The 13,090-nt window shown below is 34.0% G+C and overlaps 1 protein-coding gene across 1 annotated transcript; it reads left to right on the plus strand.

The window, feature by feature from the left end:
* Positions 1-2,881: 2,881 nt before the first annotated feature.
* On the plus strand, positions 2,882-4,424 carry LOC120067743 (auxin-induced protein 22B-like). The gene is made up of 4 exons (XM_039019306.2): positions 2,882-3,303; positions 3,395-3,612; positions 3,697-3,796; positions 3,906-4,424. The coding sequence occupies exons 1-4, from the start codon at positions 3,134-3,136 to the stop codon at positions 3,979-3,981; spliced, it is 564 nt and encodes a 187-aa protein (XP_038875234.1). The 5' UTR covers positions 2,882-3,133; the 3' UTR covers positions 3,982-4,424.
* Positions 4,425-13,090: the final 8,666 nt, after the last annotated feature.

Consider the following 13,090-nt stretch of genomic DNA (forward strand, 5'->3'; position numbering starts at 1 on the left):
ATCTGACCTTGCTCTCCCAATATGCTCAAGTCAATGCATAGAACCTTATGTTGGCTCATGGTTACCTCACCAGCAACTCTATATGCGTCCAACGACATCTATTATGTGTTCATATGAGGGTTCCAACGCATGGTTGCATATGTTGGGCCCATGGTTGCTTCATTAACCTCCTTATATGCGTCAAACATCTCTCCTTATGCGCCCAAATAGTGTTTCCAATGCATGGTTCCCTACGTTTGGACGTATGGTTCCCTAACTATGCTACCAACTTGTATCCCATTCATAGCATAACTTTCTTCTTTGGCTCATAGCTAGGGTATGTGTCCATCTTACACTTCCCCTAGGTATGAATCCAAACTTTTCTCCCTAGGTATGCATCCAACTAGGACAAAAGGCTTCCTTGGTGTAACTCTTTCCCAAGGGATTGTCGTATGCTTCCATCTTATTCCACATAGACCCAAAAATGGAATCCACAAAGTCCCTTACTAACTTTAACCCTATGCATCCAACTCTCCTTCACTCCACTCTTCCTTGGTTTTCCCCTTCTTTTGAAAGCATAGCTTTTCTCCTTGGAGCTCAAGGCATAGTCATGTGTCTTCTTTGTCTCACTTCACCTCCAAGCATGCATCCACATGACCCTCTATGCACCAACTTCTCCATCTATGCACCAATCACTCCAATCTTTAGAGCTTCCTTCACGTATAATATCTTATGTTGTCTAACACTTAACTAATTTCTTTCCCTTGAATACCCTATACGCCCACCATCCTTACTCTATGCGTCCAGCCGTAATTTCTCTCTTGGTGGTGTGTAGTTCAACACATGGTTCATTCAACACTTGACCAAATCTTCCCCCATGCTTTCACCTTGTCCCTAGCCTTAAATCATGGCTCTTTAAGTTCACAGCATAGCTTCTAATATTCACAACATAGCTCTTCATAGCATAGCCCCTCATGTTCACAACATAGTCTCTTATGTTCGTAGTATAGTTCTCTATACTCATAGCATAGTCTTCAACATCCTCCTATGCATAGTCTTCAACATCCCCCCATGCATCTATATCCAAAGTCACTTTTAGGATGCATCTACCATGCATCCAACATGATACCTCTGGGATTTCCTCAACTATGCTATGATTTGTACTTCTTTAAGTATGTTATGGCTTGGTCAACTATGCTATGACCTATTTCTTCAACTACACTATGAGTTGAACTTAGCCAAGATTCTCCACCCTCTTATGCTATGAAACCAACTCTTATTCTCATAACATAGTTTGGGGACTTAGCCAAAATCTTTACTCCAAACCACTATGCCTCCAACCCTTGGAAATACTCCTCACTCCAAGGTATTGTTTAGGTACTTAATTAAACTTTGCCCTTCCAAGGCTGTAATTCTGAGTTCTTTTCTCTACTCAAGGAATCCTGTGAAGGTTCAGGTATTAGATTATTTACATGTTTCCTTATTAAATCCCTCTTTAAATACTTTAATATTAATCACTCTCTATAATTAAATGTATTTCCTTTGTTTATACGATAGTTTTAAACAATGTCACATTAGATCATCCTATATTTTCTTACTGATATATTTATATATATTCTATCTAACTAATTTCTCTCAATAATATATAATCATTTTTTTTACAATATGTAGAGTGAGAATCAAACCTTTGATGTAGAGATTGATAGTTCACAACTACTAATCTCTTTTGATGCTCTATCTCTTCTTCGTTAATTTTTTTTTTGCTAATCTATCACTAATTCACTATCGTACATGATACAAATACTCTTTCAAAACTATTTTTCTACCTATAGGCACTAATCAATATATACAAATACAACATTCTCAATTTTTTTATTATATATAGTCAAATATTATTCACTTGGAGTAAAATTTTATAACTTTAGTTAACGAAAGACTTATGGCACCCCCCACATTTTCTCACAGTTTTTTCCGACAGTACATACTTCCCCTTAATCTCAAAATTACATATGATTAAAATATGCATAAATTTTAAATTATTAAAGCAAACATAGCTCAACCGACATACGAATGTATTAGCAACCAAGAAATATGTAGTTCAAGAAAAACTCTATAATACTAGAATTCAGGAGAGAAATCACTCGTACTTTATGGAAGTAACAAGCTCATGTTATAATTTTGTCTTTATAATTATTTTTTTAAAGTAAAAATACTTTAGTTTATTTTTAAGGCAAACTGTAAAAATTATTCCTATTGTATGGTGGTAGTTGCAATTGCAATTACACTCTTAAACTCTTGATTGTAAAAATTGAGCCCTCAAAATTATATGAATCTTAAAATTGGACCCTCAAAATTGTATAATTGTAGAAACTATACGAATTATTGGACTTTTAAATTAATTTATACCAATTATATAAATTTAAGGTTTCAAATTTTATTATTTGGGCCTTGGGGGTCCAATTTCCACTACGATAGTAAATTTGTGGGTTTAATTTTAACATTTATATAAGATTGAAATGTATTTTTTTATCATCGAAAGTTTAAAAATGCAATTACAAGTACAATAATTTTTCCTCATTTTCAAAAGCATATGGATGTGACAAATAATAAATAAAAAAATGTTCGTAAATTAGCTAGGTGATGGGTCCACATACCTTACAACCACAACACATACATTCAAAACTTTTTACCAACAATTATTTATTTAGAGGCGATTTTACCAACAATTCCGAAAGGAAAAGGAAGGTCACACGGGCAAATGGCAAGTCCAATAGGGGCATAATGGGAATTAGCGGCCCCCACTTCACATGGCATTGCTTGTTCCTTAATATCTACGCTCCCGATTTGCGTTCCCACAACCACTAAAACGCATCTTGACCATTCAATTTTCTCTTCCCATTTGGGCGGCTTTTCTTGTCCCTCCTCTGTCCCCTCCCTTCTTCTTCCCTTTGCCTCAACTCTGCTCCCATTTCTACCGACAATCCCCATCCATAATCCCCCATTTTCCTCTTCTCCCTTTTCTTTATTTCCTTCTTATCTATATAACTCCTCTCCCAATTACATCTCCCACTCAAATATTCAAACAAACAACAACCCCTTTTCTCTTCTTCTTCTTCTTTACCAAACCATTCAAAGAAAAAAAAAACAGAGGAAAATGGAATCCAAGGTTGCGTTTCAGAACGATCTGAATCTCGAAGCCACCGAGCTTCGTCTTGGACTACCTGGAATCGTTACTGAAAGAGATGATCCAGCGGAGAATTCATCTGGGGTTATTAAACCTAATAACAAAAGGAATTTTCACAAGGACTCTGCTCCTCCCCCAAAGTAAGTGGTGTTTTGTTAAAATCTTTTGTTTGTAATTTGGGGGGTTTTTTTTTTGTTACTAAATTTGTGTTTTGTGATGTGGGTTTTGTAGGGCTCAGGTTGTTGGGTGGCCACCGATTAGATCTTTTAGGAAAAATACTCTTCAGGTGAAGAAAACAGAGGCCACGATGGCGGCGGCGGACGGCGGAGGGATTTATGTGAAAGTGAGTATGGATGGTGCTCCTTATTTGAGGAAGATTGATTTGAGTCTTTATAAAGGCTACCCTGAACTTCTTAAGGCCTTGGAGGACATGTTCAAGTTCACCATCGGTAAGAACAAATCTCAAAATACTTCAATCTGAAATGGGTTTTTTAATTGATGTTCAAAGGTAATAAAGATTTGTTTAATTTCAGGTCAATACTCTGAGAGGGAAGGTTATAAGGGATCTGAGTTTGCTCCAACTTATGAAGATAAAGATGGTGATTGGATGCTCGTGGGTGATGTTCCATGGCAGTAAGTTCCTTCAAATATTCCTAAAAGATTTTGAAATCTGTATTTTGAATTTGGATGTATGTTTAAGAAAATTCAAGAGCTAATTTTTTGGTGTTTAATTTGGATGCAGAATGTTTATTTCATCTTGTAAGAGGATGAGAATCATGAAAGGATCAGAAGTTGGGGGACTCAGCTGTGGCGTGTGAGAAAATTGCTTTGAAAGAAAGAAGGAAAAAAAAAAAGAGATTTGATTTTCTCGAGAAAGAAAAAGAGAGCAAATGAAATGGAAATTTTCTGTTTGGTTTCTCGGAAAAGAAAATCTGATCCGTCGGGAAAATTTTCCGGTTACGGAAATCCGGATGGACGGAAAGAACTCTCGCCGGAGTAAATAATTTTTTTTTCTTTTTTTTTTTTTGGTTTAAAGTTTTGGATTTGTGTAACAAACTTAGGAGCTTTGTGGATGATATATTAAGATGACTTTTTTTTTTTTTTTTTTTTTTTTTTTTTTTTTGTTTTGTTTGGTTCAATGGGATCTCGATGAAATTTTGTAGAATAAAGTTGGTGTTGTAATGAAATTGTAATTAATGTATACTTTTGTTGAAATTGAAGATTGTTCATTTTCGAATAAAGTAATGTTTTGATTGTTGAAGATTACGGTGTTCATTTTAAATAAATATGTTTTTGTTTTAGGCCTTGTTAGAATCTTATGGATTGTTTTTGGGTATAGCAATGGATTAAATCTCCAACCTCTTGTGATGGAAATTATGTCAATACTATTGAGTCAAATATATTTTAGAATTTATTTTTAATAAGATTTTGAATTTTTATAGTGTCTATTTAAACTTTTTGAACTTTAAAACTTATTTAATGACATCTTGTTTGATGACTATTTTGTTATTTGTTTTACTCGTTTTCAAAAAGTAATTTTTTTTTAAAAAATTTGACTAAGAATTCAATCATTATAGTTCAGAAATATGCAAATTATTATAAGAAATGAAGATAAAATAGACTTAATTTTCAAAAATAAAAACAAAAAATCAAATGATTATCAAATGAAATATAAGTTATTGGATTTTAAATTTGTGTTTATCTGCTTCAAACTTTAAAATTATCTAATAAATATTTTTTATTTTTTGTCCAAAAACACTTTGAATTTTGAATTTTGTCAGGGAGGTCCGTAATTTGTTTGATGTTTTAAAATTTACTGAGCTACGAGACATGTAATTCAAATTCAGATAAAAATGTTAAAGAAAAATTGATAAATAAAATATATTTATTAAAGTTAGAATAATAAATCATGTGTGTTCCCTTGAGCCAACTTGAGCATCACTGTGAAGGTGCATATAACTGGAAATGACATTAGACATGTATTATTGACAGATTAAATGACATATGTCATATACTCTTCATGGAGAAATAATTTAAATTTCTTCACCCCAAAATATTGTACTAAAAATAACTTGAGCATCGGGAGACCATCTTACGTAAATTAAGGTTTTCTTTCCTTTTTCTTTATAAGTTAAGCAATTATGAGATCAAACTCTCAATTAAAGAGATGATAATAGTTGTTTTATCTATTTAGGTGAGCGTTGATTGAATTTTATTGATAATGAACATTTTAATGTATGTAATTAAGTATCAAAAGAGTTAGTTCGTACTCTAAACAAAATACATATGTTTTGTTTTTCCCTTTTTTTTTTTCTCCTATGCTTTGAGGATATAGTTTTTAATGAGGTGTTTAAAAAGCCCGATAATCCGATCAATCCGGACTATCCAACCCAAACTATAAGGTTGGGTTTGGTTGGTTGAAAAAATTGAAAAAATAAAATTCGGGTCTGTTCTCAGGTTGAGGAAAAATAGTCTGGGGTTGACCCGACCCAACCCGCTCAAAATGTAGGTTTTCTTCCCTTGTTCTCTTATCTTCTCATTCACACCGCAACCACCTCCCTCTCATTCAACTTTACACCCGCTCGCCAAGGTCTCCCTCTTCGTTTAAAATCTCGCCTCTTGCAGCCTTCCTCTCCCTCTCCGAGAGATCTGCCGTCAATACCACATCAGACTCCGCCTCCCTCATTCCCCAACCGCCGCCTCTTTCGCTGTTGTCATCCAAGAATGTCAAGGAGCCAAGCCCCTACTATTATGCTTTCATTCAACTCCTCGAGAGATCTGACTTACCCTTGTCGCAGAGTGAGTATGATGAGAATAATACCAACATCAAGTCTCCAAGAAAAAACCTCTCTCGATAAGTTCTATAATTACTAATGCCTTCATTCTTCTTCTTTAATTTTTCCCAAATTTTTCGTTTCATAGGATTTATTGAATTTATTTTAAGCCCTAGTTTTAGTGTTTAGTTCTCTAGTTCTGTGATCTTTGTTGTTATTTTATTTTTTTGAATTTTGGAATCAAAAGTTTCAGTATATGGAATTTAGCGATCATTTTAGTTGATTTTAGTGATTTTTTTGGATCTTGGCTTCAATAACTCTGTTGTTCATGGCCTTCCTCTTGATCTTAATGGAGAGAAAAGAAAGGGAAAAAGAAGAAAAAAAACACACAAACAACCCGATGACCCGACCCGAAAATATTGGTTTGGGTTGACCCTTGAACCTAGAATCGATAGGGTTGAGTGTAAGGCCAACCCGAAAATATTGGGTTGGGTTGACCCTTGAACCTAGAATCGATAGGGTTGAGTGTAAGGCCAACTCGAATTTTCGAGTTGGTCCAAAAAATTACCCCAACTTGACCCAACCTGGACTAGGTATACCCCTGTTTTTAATCTACTTTTGTAGGTACGATAATAAATGTTGTAAATCGTATCATTAACTTCATCTTTTAAGATTATTTCATCTAGATAAATACTTCAATTATAAATATGCGATGACAAGAAGAAAAAAGAGAAAGTCACAATGAAATATTGAATAACACTTCATTTCATTTTTTTATACATTTATATCACATAAGCTAAATATGTTAGGAATGTTTTTTATCTCTAACATTGTTCCACGTTCTTTACCAAATAAATAAATCCACATACCTAACATAGAATTATAATATAAATTTTTTGTATTTTTACGACCTAATACTTTATTGATGTTAGGGTCACAATTTTAGAAGTACAAGTTTGTTTTGTACAATTGTTATAAAAATAGGACTTATGTAACTTTTGTATTTGGTATTTAGCTCTTTCATTTGAATATTTGTAAATGGACAATATAAAAGAAAAGTTTGTTGGTTGTTTGTTTGTTTCTACTTAGAAAAAAAAAAAATTATAAATTGTATTGGTTGAGCGTCTAATATGTTTTTAAACTTTCAATTCAATGTATAATAAATCATAAATTTTTAATTGTGTCTAATAAATATGGTCCCTTCAATTCTTTTTAAAAGTTTGTAAATCTACGACACAAAATCGAAAATTTATAGACGCATTAAACATAAAATATAATTTTATATATACTTTTTAAAATAAAGAACGATCAAACCAATTACTTTCTCATGACAGATGAAAATGAAAATATAAAAAAAAAAAATTTTAACTAAAGAATAATATATCTTGAAAGGATGTCAATACTGCAATAGTAGGTACAAATTATTTATTCATAAATACAAATCTCAAATTGGTGGGGAAAGCTGCTAACTTAGCCTAATATAACATATTTGAATTAAAGTGGAGTTCACACCTAAAGAAAAAGAGAAAGAGCAAATTAATCCAGAAAATGATAATTCAATGAGGAGAGTCAATATTGCGAACCGAAATGAGGTTGGAGAAATTTGATTGATGGATGGGAGTGACCGACCGACTTGCTTTTGAGTGCAATCGAGTCAACTTTTCTTCTTGTCTCCTCTTGTTAGTGCTTTTTGGGGCCAAAGCCTTTGAATTTCTTTACATTTTGTAATTTCAATTATGGGTTAATTGAAAAACAGGGGAGTTTTAGAATTTAATTGGATAGAAAAGAGTATTTTCAAATTATTTAGGAAAATAATGTTTTTTTTTTTTGTCTCTATTGAAAGAGAGGCATTTAACAATATTTTATTATTGTTTGACTGACTGTCAAAGAATGCGTATTTGCTGAATGAGTCTCTTCAAGAGATAGATTCTTATAATTAAACAAAAAAGAAAAGAAAAGTTAAATGCATCTCCTGGAGCGACGCATTCAGTTGAATTTTTTTCCATTTGACTTTTTTTAAAAAATATATTTTTTAAATTTTTTTAACAACCCTAAAATGAACCATCTCATTAGTCTCGTTTCTTATAGTGATAATAATATTACTCATTTTTTAACAATATAAACAATAATGTTACTTTGATTAATAAAGTTCTATGATTAATTTGATATACTTGATACTAATTTTAATAATATTCAATTCGTTTAATTCTAAATCATTGTGTTTGTTTGAAGTTGTTAGAAACTTCTGTAAAAATATGGATATTAACTTCCGACTATTGTATTAATAATATTTAAGGTTCTTTAGGATGTGGAGGTGTTTGAGTTGTACACTGAAAGTGTATTTTGTTATTTGAATTTGATTATAAGTACAATTTTCTTTATTCATGACTAGAAGAAGATCCTCTATTACACCTAGATCGATCATGTTGAGTCACATAGTATCCACGATCGCCACAACCTTCTTACACTTGATGGTTGACCCTCCTCTGTAAAGTGTATACCCTCACTACCATGTCGGTATGTCATGTACTAGTCATAGACATCTGGACGGACATGCAAAATTTGTCCTTCTTCCATACTTAGTGTACTAAGGGTTGTTGGAAAAAATTCAAATGTTGAGGGAGAAGGCATCATGGAAGTATGTGTAAGATGATCAAGTGAGGTTGCTGGATATTCATTCTGAACATTATGTCGAATAGGAACATCCTGATGTCTTGCTGGATTACCTTGTTCTTCCAATGGAATATCACCATCGAAATATCACACTCGATATATAGAGGTGAGTCTACGAAAGGCCGTTACAGCAGATAATGTCATATTTGATAAACTAGTCTGAAAATGAATTGAATAATAATTTAATGACTTTAAAATATGCAATTAAGTAATAAAATTAAACAATCCTAGTAAATAATAAACTCATACCAACAAGTGATAGGATGCTCCTGCTTTTGTTATATATCGCTTGCTCAAAGTGGAATACCATTCAATATATCCAAGCTCAGTATCTACACCGTTGTTAATAGGAGGTCCATTACTAATCAAATTTTGACAATTTTTTCAAATTGAAATTTGAGGAGCCAAATATGCAATCCTGCATTGCTCATGCCTGCCTCTTAGATCGCGTGAATGGAGTCGAGCGTCTGTATTGCAAGGTTGAAGAATTTTTTACAACATCCCAAATTGACATATCACACGATTTGGGTGATGCCACTCCACAACAAAAAAGCATATAAGTGGACATCTGAATGTCCATATCTCATTACCATCGAGACAATATGGAGGCAATAATTGGATGAGATGATTGTATAGCTCCCAAATAATCTACATGCATATATGTCAAAATATGAATGAATCAAAAGATTGAAACATTATTAATATATAATATATGAATGAATATAACATTACTTGGCTAGGCATATGCATATCCAATATGTATCTATACTGTCATAGAACATGCATCGGTGCTCTAATTATAGAAAAGTTGTCATTTTATCTACAACAATCACAAGTTGAATATTAGCTATTAGTATTTCATAATGAAAAAAAAATAATAATGAGGTAAAAATGCTTACCGTACTGCAAATGGACTGTCACCCATGTTTTTCTCGTATTGGTGGAGTGGCCGAGGCACTAAAAGAGAAAGGCGATCCCACGCCCAAATCTACAACAATAGAAGTGAACCTGCAATGTCTTTGTCATCTATAACTGCACTCTTGCATAGTTGCCTATATAACCATGCAAGACATCCAACTGTTGGGATTGGTATCCTAATTCTCCCGGAATCTCGTTGTTTGTAATTTTACACATTATTTATGAATAAAATAATTGTTATTTCATTCTGATATTTACTCATATCCAATGAACAAATATCCATGGTTATCTTATGTAAACTTAAGTATGTATATGGGATATACAAGTGAATCATGTCTTAAGTGATAACCTAAATAGGTCTGTAGTATAAGGATTAAGGAAGGATTCCTGATCCTTGTGACACTACAGATACGACCCGCTTTGTAAGGGTTTGCAAATGTTGTAAACTACTACAGATGGTAGATCCTGACCATTCATGTGGAGACATGCGAGCGAGGGCATCCTATATAAAGAGTTTGTATAAGACCGGACTATAAGATGACTAGACTTTGTATATAACTCCGTTGATACTAGAGACTTACATCTCACCTAAACGACCATAGGTGACACGACTTCAATCTTGAGTGTTTTGGGAACTCCTACCTTTGAGGATGGTCATTTGATTAGTATGGGTGAGAGTGGCCAGATTGCCAACTCAACATGTCTACCTTTTTGGGGACTTGTCTGATTTGGGAGCTGGAAACTCAATTACACAAGATGGAATTCACTCCTTCCCCGAAGCAGGGATAAGTAGATAGATTGCTATCTTAAGGGCCGATTCCGAGGCTTGAACATAGTTGCCATAGCTTCTCTTTGGAAGAGAGAACTCAGACATAGTAGAACTATGACTTATTTTCATTAGAAGGATCAGTGGTACTTAAAGAGTTAGATGTTACTACAAGGGTATAACCGTTATTGGCCAAGCTGTACTTACGAGTGATTTATGAAAGGTTGTCGCACTGTTGATTGGTTAAGATGGACACATAATATATCTATAGTAAGGAGAGTTCAACTGTCGGTCTTTAGTGGAGTACCTGACAGTTAACGGATGGTGGATCCCGTAACTAAAGAGTTTAGTCAGTTATTCACGTACTGTTGGAGTTTCGAGCTACAGGTCTATAAGGTCCCCTTGTTAGCTCAATAGATATAAGCTGAGGATTAGTTCTTGGTGTTGATTTGAATTGTTCAAATTGACAAGAGGTAATTCGATTATATATGATATGATCGGTGTGGTGTATGAGATACATCTAATGGAGGATTAATGTAAATGAGATTTACATTAAGAGCCATGGAATAGAAAAAGGGCTATGATTTGTATGTTTCATGAGATGAAATATTAAAACTATAGGTTATAAATATAGTATGATAAGTTGGTTATCATTTATATTTATAATAATATTAATTATTGGATAATTATCTCTTTTTCTCTAATAACCAATTGAGTGGGAGGTTATTTTTGGTTTCATGGTAACGTATGATTTGCAAAATTGTTAATTTGAGATTTTCAATCTCGAAAAATTACTCACCGATAGTTGTCAAGTAAATTAGATTTACTAAACGACAGTTTGGAGTTAGCTAAACTATCATGGAGTGTTCTTACACGATAGGCACTCAGCTAGACGATGAGCTAAATGATCACATAGCTTTTGCTAGACGATCGCATAGCTTTTACTAAACGATTAGACATCGACCTATACGATAGGTTGTTTCATCTCCTACTTGCTTAATTGTTTACACGATTGTTCTTCCTTTGGTTTTCTGCATCTAATCAAGTCCACACAGAGCCCACCCTCTTGATTCCCACCGTCTTGATTCTTACACTGAAAATATCGAGGTAACCTTCTTGGTGGTGTCATACTCAACTCGACACAGTCGAGGTTCTGTGGAGGCCGTTCGCGGTGTTCGTGACCTTGGCAATTGCTTAGTTCGAGTTCTTTGTGATTGTGCAATGTAGCGGTCATGTTGGACGAACGTTCGTGATTTGTTGTGTTGTTGTGATCGAGCGTTCGTGATAAAGGAACTTGAAGATGAGTCTTCAAAGGTTTATTGATTCCTTCCCTTGATCATATAGTAAAGCATGTTATAATTTTTGTTTTATGCATAATCGTATGTTTCTGTATGTGATTGTAATTGTAATGTTCATATACAATTGAATTTTGGAATGTTCTATTCCGCTGCTCATGGAAATCCTCGTGATCGATTTCCTTCAATTGGTATCTGAGCCAGGTTGTTCTGATATTCCAAATTACAAGTCTGTTTTGAATTTCATTTGACAGTCGTTGTGGTTTTTGCATTTGTGGTTAATTGTTAGTGCATCTGTGGTTGAAGTTGATGAATGTTTCGGGTTTAATTGCCTTTTAGTTAAAGCTTTCTATAATTACGAAGTGTTAGTTTGTAAGAGCCCTTGTGTTTCTAGACGTAATTAACTTGCAATCGAGTTTGTAATTCAAAGAGTTTGAGCTAGTCGAGTCGTTCATGATGAAGTTTCGAAGCATGGAGATGTGGTTCTCAGCGAAGAAGAAGACTAAGAGTTGTTTGTATCATGTAGCCTTAGGTAAATGATTGTTGGGATTTATCTAAACGATCGTGTAGATTTTTCTATATGATCGTGTAGTATTTACTAAACGATCGTTTAGCTGGGATAAATTATTTACTCTATCGCATAGCTTTGGTTGTTCGATCATGTAGACACTGGAGGTAGGCGATCTTAGTGGGAGCATATGATGCTCATCGTTTAGTTGAAGGCGCGTGCTAAACGATCGTGTAATTAACATGCCTCATCGCATAGTTACCACCTACACGATCACGCGGTATATGATATGAAGGTGCTCATTAAGTGATCGTTTAGGCGATGGTGCTTTGTCGCATCGTAGTCGTTTAGACGATCGTGTAAGGCTTGCGTTGTGCGTAGCGTGCTAGACAATCGCGTACCTCGTGCTTCATCGCTTAGTAAAAGGTACACGTTCATTGCTAAACGATGGCTTAGCTCTGGGAGCATTGGTAAACGATAGAGCAAAGCATTTGTTCTTTCTTGTAGACGATTGCGGGGAGTTTGGTGCACAATGGTTAGAGACGTGTTGCTTCGTTCGGACAGTTCAAGACCCGTTTCGCCTATTTGAATCGGAGACTCCTTGTTCTTTAGTTTTGTGAATTTGAGGAAATTTTATCTGGTTCATCAACATTTGTTTATTATACATGTGATATATGGTATTTATATGGCAAAGTGTTTGACATATAGTTTAAAATCCACCTAAGGTTGTGCAATTATTCATGCATCATGTATTATAAGTGTTATAATCTAGCATGAAGAAATTACATGAAAGCATGCGCATGCATCATGAAATATAAGAGTAATATTTTGCATGCAGTGAGCATATTCATGCATCATCCTTTTATTATAAATGTTATAGTCTAAGGGTGAATGGAAGCATGTTGTGCTTGTTTCGTTGCTGTTTTGTAAGCATTATATAAAAGAAGTAGCAATGAATGAACAATGCATTGAGCATGACACTTAGGCTGTTTA

This window comes from Benincasa hispida, chromosome 12, assembly GCF_027475165.1.
Source record: "Benincasa hispida cultivar pf3 chromosome 12, pf3_genome.v1.1, whole genome shotgun sequence".
In the NCBI taxonomy this organism is placed as follows: domain Eukaryota; kingdom Viridiplantae; phylum Streptophyta; class Magnoliopsida; order Cucurbitales; family Cucurbitaceae; genus Benincasa; species Benincasa hispida.

Coding starts and splice junctions, on each gene's coding strand:
- LOC120067743 (XM_039019306.2), top strand. CDS start 3,134: ATGGAATCCAAGGTTGCGTTTCAGAACGATCTGAATCTCGAAGCCACC. Junction 3,613..3,696: donor CATGTTCAAGTTCACCATCG/GTAAGAACAAAT, acceptor GTTTAATTTCAG/GTCAATACTCTGAGAGGGAA. Junction 3,797..3,905: donor GTGGGTGATGTTCCATGGCA/GTAAGTTCCTTC, acceptor ATTTGGATGCAG/AATGTTTATTTCATCTTGTA.